The sequence below is a fragment of the Oryzias latipes genome, chromosome 23 (genome assembly GCF_002234675.1).
Source record: "Oryzias latipes chromosome 23, ASM223467v1".
In the NCBI taxonomy this organism is placed as follows: Eukaryota; Metazoa; Chordata; class Actinopteri; order Beloniformes; family Adrianichthyidae; genus Oryzias; species Oryzias latipes.
In genome coordinates, this window is record NC_019881.2 from 20,448,794 (window position 1) to 20,472,549 (window position 23,756).

General features: G+C 44.3%; 2 protein-coding genes across 6 annotated transcripts in view; one reads left to right on the forward strand and one right to left on the reverse strand.

Moving 5' to 3' along the window:
* Positions 1-2,786: 2,786 nt before the first annotated feature.
* vezt (vezatin, adherens junctions transmembrane protein) lies at positions 2,787-15,872 on the reverse strand. Of its 3 annotated transcripts, none has more exons than XM_011491291.3 (12): positions 15,561-15,872; positions 14,669-14,791; positions 11,392-11,481; positions 11,123-11,307; positions 10,103-10,396; positions 8,693-8,839; positions 8,349-8,496; positions 7,881-8,233; positions 7,545-7,738; positions 5,796-5,902; positions 5,467-5,674; positions 2,787-3,614 (listed from the first exon to the last, which is right to left on the reverse strand). In XM_011491291.3, the coding sequence occupies exons 1-12, from the start codon at positions 15,594-15,596 to the stop codon at positions 3,118-3,120; spliced, it is 2,382 nt and encodes a 793-aa protein (XP_011489593.1). In that variant the 5' UTR covers positions 15,597-15,872; the 3' UTR covers positions 2,787-3,117. The 3 variants fall into 3 exon arrangements, with proteins under 3 accessions (XP_011489593.1, XP_011489592.1, XP_020569785.1); XM_011491290.3 differs by having other exon boundaries at positions 8,693-8,851; XM_020714126.2 differs by lacking the exon at positions 15,561-15,872 and adding an exon at positions 15,167-15,471 and having other exon boundaries at positions 8,693-8,851.
* A 191-nt stretch (positions 15,873-16,063) lies between these two features.
* Positions 16,064-23,756, forward strand: part of LOC101165435 (FYVE, RhoGEF and PH domain-containing protein 6) — a 31,134-nt gene continuing 23,441 nt past the window's right edge. For all 3 annotated transcript variants that reach the window (XM_011491292.2, XM_011491293.3, XM_020714125.2), the window contains exons 1-2: positions 16,064-16,339; positions 19,321-21,337. In XM_011491292.2, coding sequence (XP_011489594.1) covers positions 16,330-16,339; positions 19,321-21,337 — 2,027 coding nt within the window. In that variant the 5' untranslated portion in view covers positions 16,064-16,329. The remainder of the gene's footprint in view (positions 16,340-19,320; positions 21,338-23,756) is intronic.

Consider the following 23,756-nt stretch of genomic DNA (forward strand, 5'->3'; position numbering starts at 1 on the left):
CTTCTTATTAAAAATCTATTCAGACCTGGATAAGTTTATATTTAGAAAGCTTTTTGGGTGGGTGAGTTTATAGTGAAGTTTCAGAGAAGTTCCACTTCAAATGAAAACAACAAGATACAAAAAATGCCCTCTGAGCGGAAAATCAGAGGTTGGTTGGCTCTTCTTAGACAGAGTAGCATAAAGCCTCGCTTGAATGACATCATTACATGGCCAGTGAGTATGAGGATCAATGGGACTACATAATAGTAGGGTCAACACTGTATTGTGATTGGCCGTTTCATGATTTCAGAATAAAATATCCTCGTACCGACTAGCAATGCACATTTATTCTCCGTTAATGACGTTTCTAGACCTAAATATCTCTCAACCTCTGAATATTACTGGATTCCCTCCTCTTATTTCCAGAGGACATTCAGGGCTTTTCAAAGATTCCAAATGTGAAGGGGGCAGGCTCTGGGAATTGTAGTTTTTTGAGTGGATTTAAAACAAAATGGACAGGACACTTCTTTTTCCCTCTGCGAGTCAGGAGGATAACTTTTATCTTGATCTTTTTGCAGCAAAAGGTCATTTTTAAACTATATTCTTATCCCCCAAATGCTTAGAATGTTAACCTTTTTATTGCTATTAATGATAAATTATGATTTTTTTTCCAAACCCTTACAGAAGTGTTTCTCAGTAAAAACTGAACAAAGTTTCATATCCAATCAGATATTTTCGGAATTAAGTATAGTTAAATTTTTTCTTTGTTTTCTATATTTTTTCAAATCATAAAAGTGTTTCCCCCCCCAAAGTAAGATGAAGTGTGATGAATTGAAAGCAGCAGGTGTGTGTGTTTGTGGAAGGATTTCAAAGAGCTGCCAGCAGCTGCTTTGCATCAGACAAAAGCAAAATGTGGCATAAAAAAACCCACCGAGCCTGTTATTTTGCCCCCCTCCCATGAAACTGGAGAGTGAGGAGAGACTGCCGTGAACATTTCCAGGATGGTGTTTTATTTCACGCTGGAAAATGCAGGAGGTGGAGGGACAAAGGCAAACACGGTGACCAGTGAAGGAGCGGACATCGGGACTTGGTTAGGAAAGAAAGCGACTCTTCCTCATGTCCTTTAGTTCAAGAGAAATCCTCACCACACTGAACTACATTCAATAAAACTCTTCAGTTCCTCATGATTCCACTGAGAATTCCCCTATGGATTCAGACGTTGAGAAGATTCAGTCATTTTCTACAAGTTCTTCGATTCCAGCAAGGTTTTTCTAATAATAATCCGGAAAATGATTGTGATTTCAGCCACATGACACCCCGGTTTAACATGACACCCTCCTTTAAGTCTTCCTGCAAATCTGCAAATTTCACACAGGTCTGTACAAAATCAGCAGTGTGAGATCAGACAAAGATGGGTTGAATTTCATCTTTAGATCGCTAAATTAGAATAAAAGGTCTGGAGTAACAATCCAAAACAAAAGAAAACCTCTTTAGATTCAGTGGGTCTTAGAGTAACTCTTCATTATTCGTTATAAACTCACAAAAATCAAGCTAAACGTACTGCTCAGTGTACCAGGTTGTTATGTTTTCTTTTACACCAGTTTTAAAACTGAGCCTGCAGGTGCTACCCACCACTCCCTTGCTGCCTCCTTTTGACCCGCCTCCATTGGCTGAGCAGATGACACACACCCCTCACTTTCCCCATATACCCCTGCCACCTTGGTCAGGGCATCATGTGACAAATTCACCAGGAAAAAAAAAACTTTTCTGCTTTTCTGTTGGTTTTATCTCCATAGCAACCATTTTATATTTTGGTCGCCTGGGGGTGATGAACAAGTCAATGTCATTTTTAGAGGAATCGGCAAAAGTAATTTTTTTTATTTCCTTAGGAACGGAGATTTATGATTGACCACACCCACATTCCTAATATGTTTATATCGTATGACATATTGTTTCGTTCAACTTGATGCAGGGATTTAATTTTCACAATACTCTGGGAAAAAACGTGGGAAATTCCACTTTTGGAGGCTCGCCACGCTAATGCTGACAAAATCTACAAACTGAATTTTTAACATCTCCTCTCAGGCAGCTTCCCAAAGATGCTTAAGGAGTTAAGAGGTGATGGACTCAAATCCCTAGGAGGAGTTTTTTGAAAACAAGATGGCAGCCTCTTCTTAAGGTCAAAGGTGAAGACTTGTAAACTTAACCTGGTGGCGTGTGTAAACACTTTTTTTTTGTTCAAACCAAATTTTTTGTTTTCCATGTTGCGCAAAAATGTGCGAGAAAAAAAAAAAAAAAAAAAAAAAAAAAATCGCTAAATTTCACACATTGCCGCAAAATGGCCACGAAGCCTTAGGTCGTGTGGGCATCCCATAGTAGTTTTAAAACTTGCAATGTTTTTGTTTTTTTTAAATTTACTTTGTTTATCTCACAGTGGGGAAATTCTTCTCCGCATTTTGGCCCATCCCCTGGGGGGAACGGTGAGCTGCAGGCTAGCCGCGCTCGGGGGGGGGGGCGACAGCTGGCTGGGGAGAGCGGGGATTGAACCGCCAACCCTTCGGTTGTTGGACGACCTGCTCTATTTTTTCATTGTTTCCTCTGTTGTGATGTCACTGTTGTTGTTTTTTGAAAGGGGGGGGGGGGGGTGTTCACTCTCACCGGGTACTAGGTGTGTGCAAAGTTTGAGTTTTTGAGCATGTAAGCATGTAATAAGAAAGAAGAATTGCTAAAACGATCTGGTCCTTGCGATCAAGGACGGCTGCGATACAGAATCATCTCCATGGCAACTGAACAAACCCACAGTGAAATCCATCATCTGATCACAGCTTTTACTGCTATCACGGAATCCCAGCTTTCCCTCTTCACCATGAAGATGATGATGGTGTTTGTCCTTTACATTATCTGCTTGTGAACGGAGGGCTAGTCTGGTCCGAACAGCGTGAGGTTCTGCGTTTGTGGTTCTGGTACCTGAGCTTCAACAGCATAAGAGCATCGAGAACAGTGGGCTCACAAACCGAGACGTGGACGGATGGGCGGCGATGAAAGCGTCTCATGTCGGAAGCTGCAAAGACGTGGATCAGAAACAGTAAAACACAGTCCGTGCTTTATCAAAGCAGTGAGCTTTCAGCTTCGTCCGTCTCAGGTTCTTCTACTGCTCTCTTCCACCTCTTCCTCATCATCATCATCGCCAAACGTCTGCTCCTCCATGCTCATAAGCGACTGTGAGCGTGCGGCAACCTGAGCGGCGATGGCTGAGCTGAAGCTCACAGTCTCTGAGCCGTGCATCTCGGTCAGTCTGTCCATCACGGAGACGGCGGGGATTTTGGGCCTCAGGAAGCACTCCAGAGCGTTCTGCTCCTCCCCCTCAACGCCATCGTACTGGTGCAGCTCCGAGGCTCCGCCTCCTCCTCCGCTGCTGCAGACCGATGTGGCTCCGGGATCCTCGCGCTCCACGCCGCAGCTGAATTCTGTCACGGCGACAGCAGAGGGGTCAGGCGTCACCCTGCCAGCTTTTCCTTCCCCTTCCTCCTCTTCGTTTCCTGCCGGGCGCTGCGATGGGGGGTTTCCTCCTTCATCTGTGGAAGCGTCTGACAGCGCTGTGGCAGGATCTGAGAGAGCCGATGGCGGAGCAGCAGCTGAAAGGCGAGAAGAAACACCAAACGGTCAGAACTGAAAACAAAAAATACTCCGTAATACAAATACACTGGGCAAGTGAGGGCTGTAAGCCAGCAGGGGAGCATGTAAACAGAGAGCTCTCAGCAAGTGGGAGGGTGGCGTGTACCACCCACAACTCAAACGTGAATATCTAATGAAATCCTGTCACTCTGCTGTTCTAGAAAACCACCCAGCAACAATAATAATAATGATAAACTTTATTTGTATAGCACCTTTCGAGATAAAAATCACAAAGTGCTTCACAGTAGAACACAGACCATAAAAAGAATTAAGAAAAAACAATTTTAAAAAGATACGTTTTTAGCTGCTTTTTAAAAGATAACACCGAGTCTGCAGATCTGAGGCTGGGAGGAAGGGAGTTCCAGAGAGATGGAGCCACTGCTGCAAAGGCTCTATCACCTTTAGTCTTTCACCGGGTTCTCTTAACAACCGGCAGACCCTGGTCACATGACCTCAGGGACCGGCTGGGAGTGTACGGCTGCGAAAGGTCTTTTACGTAGACCAGTGCCTGGCTATTAAGTGCTGAGTGTGCTAAAAGCAGGATTTTAAAATGCACTCGGTAGCGGATGGCAGCCAGTGCAGCTGCATTAATAACCGGCTGACGTGTGAAATCTTAGATAATTTAGTTAAAAGCCTTGCAGCAGCGTTCTGGACAACCTGGAGCTGTTCTAAAGAATATTTGCTTAAACATGAGAAGACGGAGTTACAATAAACAAGGTTTTTTGATTTTGACTAAAAATGGTAAAATAATGATCAAAAGACCGCTGGGAACACTTTGAAAATAGATCAATTGACGATGGGAGTGGGACTTTTTAAGGCTGGAAGGTCATCAGGTCCTGCTGTAACAAAAAGAACCCAAATCATGAACCCCCCACCACTGTGCCGGACAGTACGACCTGTAAATTGGTGTTGTCAAGCTCTGTTCCCAAACCAAGTTCACACTTTGGTTTCACTTTTCTTCTTCTCTTGTCCAACAACAGTCACATAAGTACAAAAAGCTTTCACAAGCATCTTCACCCAAAAAAGTAAACAAGATGGCAGCCTTGCAACAACAAAGCAGAAAATGCCTTTTCTGCTTTGTTTTTTTGTTGCTGTACTGTCATAAAACATTATCTAGTCCATTAACTGGATTGTGTCGAGTCTAAAGCTGCATTTCTGTCAGTGCCGAGACAGCGATAGCAGATAGCAAAGCCGAGTTTTGTCTGTTTTTCTTACGGCAACATTGTGGTGAGACTATTGATTGTTTATTAGAACTGGACTGGGTGGCCCCTCCCCCTTGGCGTTCCAAAGCGGAAGTGCCTGCTGGCTCCAAGAAGCCAAAATCCTATAGACTTCTATAGAGAAATAAACAGCTGTTACAGTCATTCCATTGTTCAGAATAACTTTTCTAACAAAACCTTTTTTAATTCTTGTTTTTTTCTTTTTTGGGATTATCTGCTTTAGAATGTGATTGATTTTTGGACAGATATGCTGAGTCATCTTCTGAAAGTCCCTCCTTTTGACCAAGTTTCTGCACTGCCAGATGGTTCTGTGAAACACGCCATCTGCTGCAGCACGTTATCATCCTCCATCCCTTCCATTAGTGTAACCTCTAAATAAAACAGCAGAACATTGGACTGTGTGTAGCTGCAGGACACACAACCAGCAGCCACTTTCAGCGGAAAGGCTGCGTTAAAAAAAGGACTTAATGGAAGAATATTAGCATGACTTTTGAGAGCTGTCACTTTGAGTGTAAGCAGAAGCCCTCCAGCCAAAAAAGAAAAAGAAAAAAAGGCCTCTCATTCCAGGAATATCAGTAACGCCAGCGCAGACCTTGGTCGTTGAACAGCAGCTGTTTCCTCTTCATCCTCTCCCCCTCGGACGCACGGAAGCCCAGGACAGCTTTGAGCTCCGACAGGACGCGACGGGACTCCTCCCTCTCCCTCCGCTGTCGTTCCCGCTCCTCCGGAGAAAACACGTCCGACCATGACCCCCCGCCTTCCCCGTCAGAGTCCGAGTCGGACACGTAGGCCTCCCATTCCTGGGTGGATGAAACACACAGGGGCGGATACGGCACGCCGTGCTACACGTGATGATTTGGGGGGGGGGGACATGTTTAGATAAAAAGTTGCATAGAAAGTTTGGTCACATATTGTTCCTACCAGCTCCTCTGGCACTGGGTCTTTATCCAGAATCAAGGGAAAAGATGGGGGGGGAGCAGGAGCTGCAGCCTCAGGAGGATCGCAGCGCTCCGGAGGGGCGGGATCACCTGCAGAGAGGCTGCTTAGTGAGTTTATATCACTGTAAGAAACAAACATGACGTGGAGATGTCGGTGCGGGAACTCCTCTGAGGTTTTCCTCCTCCTGCACTGAGGTGGAGCGACTTCCTTCTGAGCTGGGAATAGACTTTGAATAAGTAAAGGAAGTGGGGAACGTGGACTGAAATAGAACTTTGCAATTTGTCTCAATGAGGAAGAAAAGGTTTTATTTTTTATTTTAAAAGGTGCCACTCTTTAACATTTAAAGTTCTTGACAGACGCAGTCCGCCTGTGTTCAGTCAGCGCAAACAAACAAAAAAATCCCATCAGACTCACAGCGTCGGACTTCCTGCTACTAAATCTGTGCTTTGTGTCGTCTTGTACTCCCAGCTGGCTGCCGCTTCTCCTTTACACTTTTTCAGAATTCTGACACGTAAACAAGGAAGAACTGAAGGAAGTCAGGATCAGATCAAATTAACATTTATTCAACCAGGAAGTTTGCTTTTAAATAAAGACGAAAGACGCTTAAAAGATGATGAACCAAAGGCAAAAAAAAAATCCTCTTTTGTTTCCGTCTGTAGATCAGTAATAGCTGTTTGTTTCATGAATCGTGTTTTTTTTTTTTTTTTAACATGTTCTGGTCGCATTTCTCAGATGATGAAGGAAATAGCATTTCTGAGTATTTCTTTATTCAACTTGTTGTGAATCAGGAGCAGACGAAAATCCGTCATCTGTAAAAGATCGTATTTGTGACGTAGAAATACGCTGGGTGGGTCAGAAGCTCCCTGCTCTGCTCCATTCTGATGCATCCACTTACAGAGTATTAGATCCATTTACGTCTTTGTTTTCCTCGTCTGAGCTGGAATCGGGTTTAAAACTGGAACGCTCCAATGTCGCTCACAGTTTTTGTTGCACCGGTAATGTTAGGTTGGCGGTGTGAGGGGCTGTAAGCTAGCGGGAGAGCATGTGAACAGAGAGCTCTCGGTAACAGAACTCGATTTCAAATTTCTAATGATCTCCTGCATTAGAAAAGTCTCCGTAAGAACAAGAAACCATCGGTTTTAATAACAGACTTCTTTTAATCTTTAGTGGAAAAACTAAAACAGTCCCAAAACTTTAGATGAACCTTTCTTAGACGTGTTCCGGTGCGACTTCATCATCAACTAGCAGACGGTCGCATGACGTCACATTATTCATCACGAGATTTCTGTAATATTCTAAATGAATTTTTTGTCATATAAAATTTTCGAGTATCTTTTTAGAACTTGAGTAAACTGAACGTTAGTTTTTCATTTATGAAAAAATACTTGATACTTTTACTTTGAAAATGAAGACCTGCACCCACACTTTGAAGATGTATTTCTTCCTGTCAGGAGAGAATTCAGTTAGTTTAGTTTATCTACTTAAAGTCCAACATTATCCTGAAACTGATACAATGTCAGAAGGGTTTTTCTACTATACTAAATTTGTAAAAATCGCAATCTCAGATGGGAGAAATATTCATATTTGATTTTTTTGGGAACAGATTGTGAATTTTCCAGTATTTGAATACTTGTTGCAGCCCTACCAAACACATCATGAGAACCTGAGGAGTTCAAACGTCGTGTTGGGAAACTCTGGATGATGTTTTCGGTGGGTCTGCGTTCTGCTCACCTGTGCATGCGTTGGCTCGTCTCAGCATGCGCTCCACCTGGTTGACGGTGTCCTCCCAGCAGCCGGCGCTGGCCTGCATGTGCGGCTGCAGCTGCTGGAGCCGGTCGCTGAGGTCCTGGTAACCTTCCAGCGTCAGCTCGGTCGGTTCCCTGGACACCATCAGCTTCTCCAGGTCGTCCTCCAAGATGATCATCCTGATGGTGTCGAAGGAGGAGAGATTTCAAAAACTACACTTGGTTCCTTCGGGTGCACCGACCCACACCGGTGACCTGTGACCTCTTTTCAGAGGAAGTGTGGGCTGAGCTCTGTCAGGATGTCAGAGTGTGCGTGGCTCACTCGCTGAGTAGGGCCTTGAGGTGCAGCTGCAGACTCCGGATGGAGGTGTGCAGGGTGTTGAGCTCCCGGCATTTCTCTCGGGCTCGCCCGGTCCGGTCCGAGCTCGCCGTCCTGGGCTGGGTTTCGAAGTGCCGGTGGAAGTCGTAGCTGCGCTGCACTTCAGCCAGACAGCTGGTGAGGGCGTGATGCAGCGGCTCGGTCATGGCGGCGATGGACCGGTGCATCGGGAGGGGTGGAGAACCGACAGCTTTGGACTTGCCCTCCTCCGGCTCATCTGTGCGGTACGGAGACAGGAGAAGGGCCAACCGCCGGAAACATTCAGAGCTCTGCCCCACCCACAGCTGGAAGAGCATCTGTGGCCAAAAGAGGCAGGGGGGGGGGGGGGGGGGGGGGGGGGTCAGTCCTTCCTCCTTTTTGCAGAAAGACAGCAGAACACGCCTTTGAACCCGGTCAGCCTGCAGGACTCGCCTTCAGAGCAGGCAGGCTGTAGTCGTCGGTCAGCTCCTGGGCCTGCTCGTCCCCCAGGTGTTCGATTCCCAGGCCGAGCCCCAGCTCCTTCAGAGGAACCGCGCACACGTAGTTTGTCACATTATCAATCTCAGAGCTCAGAGGAAACGTTAAAAGGAGTTAAAGACAAATAAAGCATGATCTGATCTAAATTATTTAGGATTTGCCCGAGCCCACTCGCTGACACCTTTAAATGTTCATTTATGCGTCACGTTAAAAACATCAATACAGAGAGGAAGAAAAAAACATGTTTGAATGAAAAAACTCAGTTATGCAATTCATTTTTCTCTTTTACGAAAGGATATGCTTTGAGCATGTGACAGGTGGCCCTTCGAGAGGCTCTAAAGGCTGAGCGGAGAGCCCGGTACAAGGCCTTCCTCAGTCCGATGAGCTGCTGGCCGCGTGGCATCGCCCCCGGCCCCGCCCTGCTAAAGGAGCTGGCCGCACTCACCCTGTCGAGTAAACTTGACAAGTGAAATGTGATACAACTGTGGAGACGTCCCGAAGAGGCAGGGGGGCACACACACAACACTAAACACAACACTAAACACAACACTAAACACAACGGACAGAGACGAACAAAATGCAACAAGAACATCAGCAGCTTCAAGCTTTAGATAAATACAAATAAAAATAAAACCTGCAGCAGAGACATATCACTATGAACAAATGACCTTTCCTTAGGTCTACCAATAAAGTTTAACTTTGTTTTGTTTTTTTATTTAGTTTAATAATTTAGTTTATTCTGGAATATAAAGTAAAAAGAAAAACAAAATTTTTAAATGTAAATGATTTCTCATTCAAGTAAAAGAGCAAAACTAAATAAATATGAGAACATAGTCATACAATTGTGAGAAACGTCAGTTTATGAGAATGAAATCATAAATTAATTATTTAAAAAGTCCTTTTTTTCTTTTTTACAAGAATTATGTTGGACTATATGGACCATCTTTACAGAAAATACACAAATAAATCTGAAGAAACACAGTCGACGTGTAAAAAGAAAAATTCTTAAAATGATGAGAAAACAGTGAATATTTTACAACAATTCTTTTTTAAAATGATATGAATAAAGTTATAAAATTATGAGGGAAAGTTGTAAAGTAATGAGAAAAAAACAGTAAAAAGTCTCAAATTATGAGAAAAAAGGCAGTGTTCAGCTGTCTCTTTGAAAGAATTCAAAAGCTAAATGTAATATTTTATTTTTGAAAAAGGAGAATATTTTCCTTATAAAATTATCACTTTTTGAAGTATAACTATAACTCTGACTTTACTCTTATAAGTTATTGAATATTTTTTCATAATTGTACATTTTATTCTCGTAAAATGTTGGCTATATTCCTCCTAATTTTACAACTTTATTTTCGTATATTTGTTCTTTTTTCTAGCAGCCCTAAAATTCTGTCAAATAAATGTTACATTACATTTTAATGACAAAATATTAAAAATGTCATAGACTTCAGGATGAAGCATCAATTCTTTGTAATTCCGATTTGTGCTTTATAAAAAACACCAAACTTTATCTGAAGACTTCATCGGTCTTCTTACTAACTTTTCCAAGCTTTAGAAATGACTTTTAAACTTCTGCAAATCAACTAAATGTGGAAATCTGTGAGGAATATTTGCTTAGGAACATGTAAAAAGCTGACGTGTGCTTCTGAAGCTGCTGATTCAAAGTGTCAAAGGTGCGGCGGCAGCAGCGGCGGCACACTTACAGGGTGAAACCTCTGGAGATGACCTCGGTCTCCTGCACCAAACGCAGGGCTTTGCGGGACAGGCCGGTTAGAGTTTTGCTGTCGTGGAGCAGAGCCTGGAGCTGCGTGGCCCGGCTGTGGACGGCCCTCTGCATCCGGCCTCGCCTCCACAGGGCCGCGCCCCTCAGCCCCACCCAGCCCAGCAGAGTCAGGCCCCACGGGGCCAAGGCCAGCAGCCACGGGCCCTCAGAGGAGGAGGAGGAGGAGCAGAGCCCCAGCAGGACGGCAGCCAGGCCCAGCAGCGCCGCCACATCCCTGAGAGAAGGGTTGGAGGAGAACGGCGTCTGTGTGAGAAAAGGCTCCGGGATTCAAACGTATCTGGTTACAAAAAGCAATGCGTCTTTAGAGAGACGTCACAAAATGTTGAAAACTAAAACTTTGGACTTTCGCAACATACGTGTGATATCACGCGTTAACGTTTCTGAGACACACATTTAGTTATTTACCCTGAAAATAAAAGGTTTCAGTCTCCAAACTGCCCCTCCAGGTTCCGGAAAAGCCTGGGGCTGTGCTTGTTACAAAACAATCTGAAAGCTGTTGGCCGTCAAACAGGGACTGATGCAGAGCAGTCGCAGGAAAACTGCAGACATGTCGCTTTGGTCACTGACGGAAAGCCTCCTGACAGAACCTCAGCGCAACCTTTGGGTTTTTCTCTGGCGGCGGTTCTGGTTTTATTCGCTGCAGGGCGAGGGAGGCAGCACCAAGGCGTTCAGGCTGCAAAGAGGCCCCACGGACAGCGTGAAATCCGATCCGGGACAGAGATTTCGAGGATTACAACTTTAGGTAATTAAGTTTGGAGTTAAATTTGTAGTCATGTGGTGATTAAGGAAGCAGAGAGGATCTCAAGACAGACACTGTGGAGATTAACCAGGAAGATGCAGGATTTGGTTCAGGAGCTAACACGTCTGCTTCTGTTTTTACCTTTAAACCCTTAAAAAAGATTTTAGCTCTTAGATTTTTTTTAAATCTTCAAAAACGTACCAGGGGGAGGGCTGGGAGATGAGGCTCGGTTTGGGCAGGGAGCTGGCCCGGGCGGGTGAGCCCGACGGGGACGAGCTGAGGGAGAGCAGGCTGGGGTCCAGCAGCTCGATCAGCTCCACGTCCTCCTGCAGCAGGACGTCCTGGTCCAGAATGCACCTGACCGAGTACTGACCGAACGCCGAGTCCTGCAGGGACGCAAACACAGACCGGCTAAAATTCAAGAAAAAAGGGGGTTTTCCTTCCATGCAAACAAACCTTCTTCTGCTCACCAGCTGCTTCTCCAGCTTTTGGGATCCACTCGCCTGGAAAAGGGGACTCCAGGTCCACAGGGCGTCAACCAGTCTCCAGAAGCATCCTCTCTGCAGGTTACACATGTTTGGCTTTAAGTTCTTTCTAAATAAAATCCATTCCAGATTAATTAACAGTCCAAAAGCAGAAAGAAAACCCTTCAGAGTGATTCAGGTGAAAAAAGCAATGTTCTCTTGGTCTTTGTTCAAGAGATTTGTGCTTTGTGTCACAGAGTCACGGCAGCAGTGAAGGAGATTTTTTGCAACATTTTAACTCCTTCACAGCTTTTTTTTTTTTTTTTTACTTCCTACTCTATAAAAGATGGGGGATGTTTGCTTTAGATGTTTTTTTTCCCTTGCAAAAGCTGGAAAATGCATGTAAAGTCAAAATGTGTAGGATTAATGTAACTCTAATCTGATTATGTAGGTGGTTGTGTTAATAAAGAAGGGGCCTCGGCTGAAGCCATCGTTTAAAGATGGATGAATGAAGCTTCATCTGACGTCTGAGCGCAGGCCTGCTCAGGCGCCTCAGTAAAGGATGAAGCACGTGCGCTGATGCTCGCAGTCGTATTGATTTTCCTTTTGTCCAAAGGTCCGGCCTGCTCCTCCGCAGCATCAGACGGGATTATCCGGACAGAAACCGCGGCCCAGATGAGGCGATCCCTGCAGATAATACGGTCTAAGCCTGATGCCCAACGGGATCCAGCCGGCGCCTCACAACGCAGCTTCCACAAGCAGAACGTGATGCCGGGCGACAATAATGTAACAACAAACACACATCTTTGTGTTGTTTGATGAACAGAATCCTTTGACTATTAATCAATGATAAGATTTAGGGATGACGATGGAGAAACGGTTAACAGTCTGTTCAGGATTAGTCAACAACTGATAGTTCATCTGTTTGGATTTGTTTAAAAAATTAACAAAGAAATAAGTTACATTTGTTCAAGACAAAATATGCATTTTTTTGTTTACTTAATGTCTATATTTGTGCATTTAAAAACACATCTGCTTCAGTCTGAAAGTAAACAAAAGAGCTAGTCTTAAAAACTCTAAAGGAGAAATCTTGGATAAACGTGACTGTAGATCCTTTCTGACCCTAACACGTTTACTTTCCATGTAAAAAACAACTATAAACCAAAAAAAGGTAAAAAATATTTCACAAAAATAAAAATATTAGAGGAGGGGGAGTAAATTCGGAAACGTCTTCAGTACAGGATTTTTTTTTTTAACAGCCTCTGACATAGAATGACCGCGAAAAGGTTTATCTGAGCTCCAGGAAAGTCCTGATGTTGCTTTTGGAGATCCCGATCAGAATCCCTCGTCCTCCTGAACTCCACAGAAGAGCAGAGAGCCGGAGAGGAAGCGTGACACGCACGGAAAGTTCCCCGACAAACCAAACACAGCAGTTTCCCGCTGCAGGAGGAGGGGAGGGCAAGGGAAGCGGGGGGGGGTCATGTGACGCTGAGCTTCCAAGGACGCGTCAAACTGAATCACGCCGACTCAAACCACAGGATGGGTGGTCGAAACGATCCACGAGAACACGACGTTTCAGACGGGTCGGGTCAAACAGGGACGGGCAGAGAACAGGGAATCAGGACGTCCCATTTCGACCCGGAGCGGGGGACATGTTCATGTAGGCTTCTATTAACCTTTGCACCATCTTATGGGTGAAAAATGACTCAAAATAAAGCAATTTAATTGAATTTTAAACCCAAAATCTGTTGTGAACAATGAAACAACCTGGCATTTATGAATTTGGCTCAATCTAATTCATTTTTAATCATATATTTTCAGTTTTTTAACATAAACCAACTGTTATAACAGTTTTCTTTCATACAGTAAATATTTATTTATTGTTACTATATAAATATGAAATAATTCTGAATTGATGAAATAAACAATCAATCTGGATTTTCTTTATCTTTTATAGTTTTTAGGAAGTTAATTGTTAATTATTATGCCCAAATGTGAGCGAGATGCCTTTTTTTCCCTTTTAATGACACACCTGCAGCCTCAGGTGGGTCAGGTGTTTGAGTGTGTATCTGTGATTTTGAGGCCTTCAAACATTTTTTGGGGGGTCAAAAATGACCCATAAGACAATCTTCGTACCCTAGCGGTGTTCAGCCCATGTGGAAACGTAAACAAAACATCCCTTCTTCTGATGATGGAGTCCCTTTAGAACATTTTGATAGACTCCTTGTGGAGGAGTGTCTGGCCCGAGACTGGAAAATTGTGAGTTCAAATCCTTGGTTGATTCCTATAAAGAGGCTAAAATTGGGACCCAAAGCCTCCCTGCTTGGCATTTAGCATTAAAGACCCACTCCAATGAAAACTGTGGTTTTGGTGGCATTTTCTGATGGTGGAGGGCAGATTAGGAGCCCTCAGTTACGGGTGACGGACTCACAAAGCGCCATCAGTTCCAGCCTCAACTCAGAGGTGAATTTCTAAAGAACTACTGCTGCCCTGCAGAAACTATGTGCTAGAAAACGACACGGGGTTTTACAATAGATCAAAAGATAATCAGAGAAACCACCAAATGATTTCCGAGCGCAGCAGCAGCTCGCCAAATGTGAAGAGTATATTTCACACATTTAGGCGTTTAACAACTAATGGAATTTTTTCTACAAATAAACATGATAGAGGATCACTTTTTTATTTATTTTTTTACCAGCAAGACAACACAAGGTTTAAATATGGATTATTATACATATTCTTTATACATATTATTATCATTGTTTGACAATTTTTAGGCTAAACTTTTTTCAGTTATTCAGTGTTGGAAAGCATTCAAGTCCCACTCTTTTCATCTTTCGATCTATCTTAAAAGCGTTCCCAGTGCTCTTTTAATCATGATTATGCCGTTTTTAGGAAAAATGTAAGAAATCAGTTGTTTTCTGGGACATGGTTTTGTAGCTGAATTCACTTGAGTTGTGGGCGAGACTGTTGGCGTGGAGCAACCCCGCCCCTTTTCCCTACACGTTGAGAAGAGGTCGGAGCAGGAAGCTTGTTGCCCGCTCACCATAACAAATACACTCTTCTCAAGCAGCATTTTTTCGTCTGCTCCTGATTCGCAATGATTCAGAAATGCAACTTAAAGCTTTATTTTCTTTATACAGGTCCTCCATCATCAGAAAAATGCTACAAAGACATAATAAAAACATTTAAAGAAAAATTTTCAAGAAGAAAATCCTCAGATTATGGAAAATGGAGCTCAAGTGTATTATCCTACAGGGATGTGTGTTTGGAGGAGACTCACTGAAGCTCCAGCAGAGGAGAGGTCCTCCTCTTGCCCTCCACATTCCTCCTGCTGCGATGCTGTCGGACATGCCTCGAAGTCAGTGTATCCTAAATCCTGCAGGCACTGGAACAACGGCGAGTTCTGCAAACAGGAGAGGAGCCGCAGGTTCACCACGGCTGAAAACACGATGGATTTTTTTTTTTTTTTTGACGCACTGGTCCTCCATCCTCCACCCGCCTGCATTTCTGGGAGGGATGCTGAGAAAATACTTTCATCTTTTACCTGCTGCAATTCTCCCATCCTGCTTGAGGGACGGACAATAAATCCAAGCATGGGTTAAAACCGTCTTTCCAAGACAGAAATAAACAAAGTTTAACAATGCTGTTTCAAATTCAATCTGTCATCCAGATTTGATCCCAAACATGCTCTTCTTCTGCAGCTGCTAATCCTAATACCGGAAGCATCCCTGCATCAAAACAATTCAAAGTGCTTACTTAAATAAATAAATAGACTCACATGCATCGTCACTCTGAGCTCATTACGTCATCATTCAGAAGTTTTGACCTCTCAAATATCAATTTGTTTTTGTTTTTTTAGAGAGCGCATTGGATGACACCTCCAACAACCACCACCACCAGGCTGGGTATGATGATGATGATGATGATGATGATGATGATGAAAGAGCAGCACAGCAGCAGCGTCCACTGTGCCCCGGCTCAGCCGCTCTCATGACCACTAAAGCTGCTTGGCAGAAATCCGCCCAACAACGAACCAAATATGTGGACGTTTTGGATTAAAAATGCAGAACAGGCTAGCTAGCATCTTTGCTAGCACACACCAAGCTATCAATGAATTAACGTTTTCAACTACAGCAAAGCGTCGGTTGGAAGTTTCGACCACGAACACAAACCTCAAACACAACATCTTCGTCAAAATCCTCAGTCATTGCTCTCCGCCATCGACGTGAACCATTCTTCTAAAGTTGAAGGCGGCTGCTGTTGTTGAGAACTTGATAGTTAGCCGGCAGCTGAATTCTATTAAACTACAACTCCCGCAATGCCATTCACCAGTCCCCACTTAATCGTGATCTTTAAAAAAGGACACATTTTGTCGATAGGAGACCTCTAGTGGTTACTTGGACGTTAAAACTTAAAAGTTGGGAAAGCAACGTAAGGAAAAAGAGTTAGCAAAAGTGTCACAAAAAGCACCGGAAGTGGATTTCAAAATCAAATGTGTGTTTCAATATTAATTATAAAGAAGAGTTGCTTAAATAGATTGGGTTTAATCTGTTCTAGTAAAAATATATTGCTAAACACTTATATAGTCAAATTATATATATTGGCGCAACACAACAATGGATTACGCGTATCTTTCAAGATAAAATATTTATTTTGAAACATTCAACCGGAAATTACTGGAAGACTCTCCCGGTCTTTTGATCAATCCGCTTGGAAAAGCACCGTGGCTGAAAACTTCGAAAAATGGAAAAAGTAACAGTCGTCCAGGCTTTATCCCCGTGTACGCTGGAGAGATAAGGAACAGTGACCGTGGATCTACCGGGGATCCCACTGCGGCCGTTTCCACGCTGACAATGCTGTCGACGGAGGAAAAAACGACGTTTTTCCTGCAATTCCATTGAACGTAAATTTGCTCATGGAGAAAGGAGCAAGTCGGGAGTCATGAGCACAGGTTTGTGTCGAGGAGCAGCTAACCTAGCGAGAGGATCACTTTGCAGTTGTAGTTTCCTTCCCCAAATGTGAATATTTGTGATAGTTTATTGGTCATACATGATGAGGATGGGGCTTTTTCCAGTAACAGCATCCACTCCATTGCCCCCACAACCACAAATTACAGTTTTCTTAATAACAGCTCTCGAAGGGAATATAAAAGTGAACGGACTCGACCTGGATCTCAGTGCTTTCATATTTCTCCACCGAAAAACCAACCGTCTTAGTTATATCTGCTCTGCTGCAGCTGGAGGGGTTAAATCCTTTGTCTTAAAACATCTGTCGAGCTGTTGATGCAACAAGTAGGAGTTGATATCAAGCTGCCATGTTTAACGTTCTAAGGGGTTTTGCACCAACAAAAGTGTCTTTTAGTACCGTTTTCGTCATTTACAGGGTATCAATTTACTAGTGTTTCTTGTCAGATGAAGCTCGTTTGCAAAGAAAAAATGTCCGTCTAATGTTTTTTTGCTTTGCCTGAGGCGATAAAACTTGGAGAAAATATGTAATTACCTGTAATCTGTGTTTAGCATGTGCTTGCAAAGTCAGTCTATAGCCGAAAGGCAAACAAACAGCTAAACTAACTAGACTCACTCGCCGTTCGTCACACAGTGGATTTTTTTGTCGTTTGTTTTGTGGCAAAAAACTTGTTTTGTTTAAAACAAATATACCCGAATTTAAAAAGCTGCCCCTAATAGAACATCCGGAATAATTAATGTCGTTTTACAGCTTGTGCTATGTGTTTATAAATGAAAAAAAAAAGCTTAAAGTGGGAGATTTTTGGACGGAGTTCGGTCCGGGGAGGAGCAGCACGCGCGCATCGGCGGAGCGGTTTTTGGTGGTTGGCCTTTTCGGAAACATCCGCTCGATGACTCCACTTCTCGTGGTGTCTGCCTGCGTAAAGTTTACGCCAGAAGGCTGGAAAAAGTGGCATTTAGTCACAATTAACTGTTTCGGTCATCTTTCTGTGTCTTTTCATAAAAACACCGTGATTTGATTTAATTATGCAGTTTAATCCCCTGGTGGAGCCAACAGGTCTAATTTGTCACAATTGCATGATCTGTACCAAATGTAAAAAAATAATCAATGATCAATTATAAACAATTTGTTTTTTATGTTTAAAAAATGTTTGATATGTTTTAAACTATAACCTAATAAATTATTAATAATAAATGTTACTTTTTAAACAAGTCAAAACACTTTTTTAAATGGCTTTAAGTCAAGAAAAATAAAATAAAACTTAATCTGTAGGTTTAATTACTTTGAATGACAGCTTTTAAAGACCCACTCTGATGAAAATGGTGTTTTTAGCATGCAGTGTTATTCTCACGATGACATATTTAGAGAAAATTAAGCTTAAAATTGCATTTCTGAGTGTTTCTTTATTCAATAACTTGAAGGCTTTTGCTTTAATTTTCAGTTTAGTTTGTAGTATAAATGCCTTTTCTTATTTGAAAACAAAACTGTTGCTTAATGGTTTTTTAGTGCATCTGTTATCTTTAAAGTGTGATAGGAAATAAATATACAGCTAAACAACCTGCTGATGATTGCACATTTCTCTTATGAGCAGAGTGTTCAAACTTGACAAAAACATTATTGTTATTTGCATTATATCGTTATCACCTGACATAAAAAAATAAAATTGGATATTGCCCAGCCCTATGTAGAAAATACGCTGGCCGGGTCACAAGCTTCCAGCTCAGAGCCCTCAGGAATGGGGATGGGAAGGGGGGATGGGGTTGTTCCAGATTAACAGTCCTGCTCACAAACGGCAGCAACTACGTCCTAGAATCGTAATTAAAAGACCACTAAATGATCGGAGTGGGACTTCTATTAAATTATTTGGTTAATCATACGAAAGGTGTCAAACTCTTTAACAAGCAGAGAATGTTTACATGTAAAAATGAAAACAGGGATGCAAACAACTGCCAATTTACCATTTAATGTAATTCCGTATTCATTAAATTTCTGAACCAAGCTGGTCTTTTTATGAAACAGAATTTAGACCAAAGTTGTGTTTTAAACTGGGTAAAGAAGACCTGCAGTATCAGAATCCATGCAGCTCTCCTTTATCTCAACCCGCTGTACCCCTTTCAGGGTCACAGGGTTGCTGGAGCCTATCCTAGCTACTGTTAGGTGAAGGCGGGGAACACCCTGGACAGGCCGCCAGTCCATTTCAGGGTCACAAGTATCAGAATCACTAAAGTGTATGTTTTAGAAAAAAAAACAAAACGGAAAATACATTGTCTAGGCTTCATTTTGAAGGTAAAAAGGTTTTCAAGGAAAACAAATCCATTGATTTTACGGATCAGTACTGATCCACTTAAAATAAATCTAAAAAGATTGTACCGCCTTAGAAATGTGGACATTTTTTTATAGTTTTTCTGTCATAAAAAGTATGTTCTGAAAATGAAAGTGTTTTGAATAAATAAACAATAGTGTAGCAAAACAGTCCAATAGTGTGACTCTCCAGTGTCTTGGATTTTAATGCCATTGGGACACATGCTTCTTTCTTTCTTCTTCTTTTTTTAACCCAAATACGACATCACATGAGGTAAAAACGTAATAAATATAAGTATTTTTTCAATACAAATGCTGTACAATGCATCAACATTGCTTTTGCAGAGACTTCTGGGTAATTTCCAGAGCTCTGGATTTTGACATTTTAGATTCTGACGCCCCGAAAAAATGTCAAATGGGGTTTATAGGTAGTTAGGCGGTCGAGACACAACCTTTTTTTTTCTCTCAGCTTAATTTGATCTCTAGATTTATTTTACACAGGACTAGGACCCTCAGTCCTTCCCATTTTACCCCTAAGAATGACCTTTTGACCTAAGTCCCTCCTCCCGCGTGCAGCTGTCCCTCCTGAATTTGAGCGGGGAGGTTTGAAGTCTGCTCCGCTTCACGGCTCGTTTCAACTTCTTCCTCTCTTCTCGTCTGACGCAGGTGTGAAGAAGCCTCCTTTAGCTCCCAAACCTAAACTTCCAGCCACATCAAAGCCCGCCCCCCCACCCATCCCCCCCAAGCCAGGTCCACTTTCACAGTCTTCATCAGTTTCCCAAACCTCACCTGCCACGCTCAAGAGGGCAAAACCGGCTGTTGCCCCCAAACCATGTCTCCCCAGAGCCAAAGGTTCCCCTCCCCCCGTTTCGCCGCCGCCGCCTCCCAAACCCGCTGAACCCCTTAATCTGTCTGAGGAGCAGCAGGAGACTTTAGATGATAACCTCCTTCTCCTCAACTCCAGGAATGGGATTATATCTAGGAGGCATGAATCGGATTACATCATTCCCACCTGCTCCTGTGGGCGGGGCGACTGTTTCCAGTGTCGCCCTCTGGAAAACGGGAATGCGGCTGAGGGCCACAAAGAGCCGCTGCAGAACGGGGTTTCCTCGGAGGGACCGGCAGAAACCCAGTCCGAGGAGAGGGAAGAACCTCGTGACAACAGGGGGGCTGCTGTTGATAAGGGCGGAGGAGGGCGGATGAGCAGGAAGCCCAAAGATAAACCTCAAAGACACAGGAACGCAGTCCGGAGGCCGGAGAACAACGAGGCCCCGGGGACTGTGGAACAGAGGGGAGACGTTTTGGAAGCAGTCAAGGAGCAGGAACCCGATCGCTCAACAGCTGAGGAGCTGACGGCGGCGCAGAGCGCTGAGGTAGCGGACCCTTCGCCCCCCCATGATGCTGCAGGCAGCATCCACAGCTGGAGGATCTCTCCTCTCAGCTCTTCCGAGGAACTCGCTCAGGTAGAACACAGTGACCCCGTCAGCAAAGCGCCTCCTCAGCTCGATCTGCAGGTCCCTGCTCCCCCCAGTAAGCCTCTTCCGGTCCCTCAACCGCGTAAAAACAAGAAGCACGGCCTGATGAGGCAGGACAGGGTGGAGAGCGGCCCCCAGGATCCGGTGGAGGAGGACGGAGCTCCTGAGACCCAAGGAGCTGAGAGGAAACTGAGTTTGGCTCGTCTTTCTGTGAGCTCCGAGATTCCAGCCAACGGGGACCCGGAACCCCCGAAAGACTCGGGGGACGATGACACTCCTGTCCCACCCCCGCGACAGACCTCTCTCTCACCACGCCTGCAGAGAACAGTCTACACCCCCCCCTCCCTCCACAAAAAGAACTCCCACTCGTTGGACCAGCTTCCACAGCCGAACTCGACGGGCTACGGTAAGGAGGTGGAGGCGCAGCGGGTGGAGGAGGATGAGGAGGACGGGTACGGAGACTTTGAGCGTTACCCCGTCACCCACAGCCTCCCCAAACAGATCAAGCTGGGCTGCCAGGCGCCGCTGAGCGCCAGCAGGAGGGCCCTCTCAGCCGAGGATCAGCAGTCCCCGCGGGCACCACCTCGGAAACCCCAGAGGCACAGCCTTCCGGCCGCGCCTCCCCCCTCCATCTGTCCCCCTGCTCCCCCGCACGCCAACACCCCCATGAGGGAGTTGCCGGCTCCTCCCCAGGAGAAAAGCCACTGGCGGTTCAAGCGACCCTGCGTGACATTCTTCAGCCGGCAGATCCCCTCCAGGAGCAGCATGCCACCAAAGAGCCGAGCCCCCGTCCTGGGGTCCAAGCAGAGAGCGCAGTCCTTCTCCGCAGCTGACCTGGCGACCCGGGCGGACCCCCAAAAGAGGAGCCTCTCCTTCCGGAAGCTGCTAGAGCTCCGCCTGTCGATGAAGATGCTGCCAAAGCTGCTGGCCAAGGGGGGCCAGTCGCTGGACTGTACCAGCTTGGAGTCAAACGGCGGGGAGAGAAGTTTGGGGCGACCCAGCAGCTGCATCGGGGAGGCCGACCTTTGTGGGGAAGGGGTCGAGGAGTCGGTGGAGTATGAGAACGTGCCTCTGTACGAGGAGATCCCCGAGTATATGAACCTGCCGTTTCACAGCGCCAGACTGGGCTGGTCGCACGACTCATCTGACTCGGACATCTACGAGGTCCAGGATCCGTATCCCAGATGCCAGGACCACGAGTGCGAGAGGTAAGGCTCCCGCACTGTCTGTCCTGTAAGCTCCTGAAGCAGCAGCAGTGGTCCCCAACCCTCTGTGGGACAGCTGGTAAAAACACAACCTACATTTGTTCCACTTTATTCATCATCTGATTCTGAAGGAAGTTTTAATGTGGATCCATCATCACATCCGTCATTCTTGACACATGTCAAGTCGCTCAGTCACGTGTCTTAAATCCATCCGCTACTTCCTCAAAGCGGCTGCGCCAACCGCTAAATTGAACCCCCCCAATCTAGCAGAGTTGACAAAAAACAAACATATTTGGAAAGTTTCTTTGTGCAGAAAAGAGCCAGAGAGGAAACGGAAGAAGAGCCGTGGACTTCAAAATAAAAGAAAGCTGCACTGCACAGACAAAAACCAGTAGTCTGTACTCCAAATGTGGATAGTTTACAGACCATAATAGTAGTGCAAAATATTCGGCAACCATCTGTCTAATGTTACGAGGATGCTGCTAATAAAGTTGCACAAATTATGGATTCACGTTTAATAAATTTACAGAAGTCCAGTTTTAATGAACTTTTTGTTCTTGTTACACTTTAAAATTCAGACGAGGCTGAAGTTGGCGCTTGATTTTTGAGCTTCCACTTTGACAATTATGGGATAAAGGAAAATCTAGTTCACATTTGAATCATTCCTACAGGAAATCTAGTGAACAAAAGTTTAAAAAACATCGGACTCCCACATCCTCCTTGTACGCACTGTGAAAGTGTTGTCCGGCCTGAAAAAGGTTGGAGACCACCGTTAAACAGCACAGCGGGTAGTGGGAGGGGCATCTGAGGCATCTGAGTTCCATCTCAGGTGATTTTGGGCAGTAGACTTTCCCAAACAAATAGGAATGCTTTGTCTTTGTTAGCTTAGGAGAGAAAAAGAGCCTGAAAGTGGATGTGAGCTACAAACAGCGTTGACCTCTGCCCTCTAGGCTGTGTCCAGGCTGCACAGGTTCGTTTACCTCGCAGGCTGTGGCGTTGGGTTTGAGCAGAGCGTGGATGTGCAGCGAAGCCGGCCTGTTTTCCTGTGGGTTATTTTCAGCGGCCGGAGCAGGAAATGTCTGAGAATCGCAGAAAAACGCCACACCGCTCTGTAGAACTGGGAAAATAAACCACCAGCCTCCTCCTCCGCAGCCCGGCCGCCCTCGCACCGCGTTTACCCTCGTCTTAACCTCATCGCTCTCTGGCTTTTTCCTTCTAGCTGCAGTTTGAGTAAATCTACCATTTGTCATCTGCCCAAATAAAGATGACAAATCAAACGTAAAATAAACATGGAAAAGGGAAAACGTTCAGGGAGAAAACTTCTGCAGCTCTTTGATTTATTAAATATAAATCTTAATATGACTTTTTGTTGTGTGAAAGCCAATAGTTGCAGGGCTCTACATTAACCTCGATGGTCACTTTGTTTTTTTCTGAAACTCTCTAAACTAAATCCTCATAAAACCTTTTTCCTCTGGACTCCTAAAACCTCCAGCTGCTTTAACACCAGCTGACTCAGCAGCGCGGGAACATCAACCACACGCTCTCCTAGTTCATTCTCCTACTTTTCTTTAGATTTGAGACATTCTAGTCTTAACCCTGGAGAACTCCAGAACAATTTTATTCTGGACTTTTAAGGTTAATTGGACTTTTTTGGTTGTTGTTCGTTTTGAGTAGGAGAAATTAACAGTGGCCAAAAAATAATAAAACTAAAGAATTTAAAAAAAATGGAATTTGTGGGTTCTGCCGCAAAATCAAGTTTTCTTGACGATTACATTCTTTTTCATAATTGCTGTTTTAATCTTAATTGATACGGCTCAATTGTGTATTTTCTAATCCAAACAGGTTTTTTGCTCAGTCTATTGAAACATGTTCTTGTGGCATTTTTCTCACGATGGAGGTCATATATTAAACCAATTGAGCCTAAACTTTTATTTATTTCTTTATTTAAATTGTGGTGAATTAGGAGCAGACGAAAAAAAAAGATCGTATTTGTGACATTGAAAATCAACGCCGGCCCGGCCCGGCCCGGGCCAGGCCACCAGCTCCCTGCTCCGCTCCATTCTGATGCATCCACCGATAGACGACCAAATCCACGGACGTCTTTGTTTTCCTCGTCTGACCTGGAATCTGGATCGAAACCGGTCGGCTTATTTCTAACGGGAGACGGTTATCACCGATAATTGCCTACATTTTTTAAATTTTCATTCTCACTTTATTTAAAAACTTGAACCTGGGAGATCAAAGTGGATCTGTTTGAATTGCCTACAACAAAACAAACAGGTTTTTTTTTCCTCCTCAGTAACTGGATACATCTCAGAGAAGTGCGTTATTTAATGCGTTGATATTAGATGTTATAAAAAAATGTTTCAAGTTCAAACTGTTGCCTTTAGGTTGCAGGTTTCTTGTCCCGCTGGGATCCATT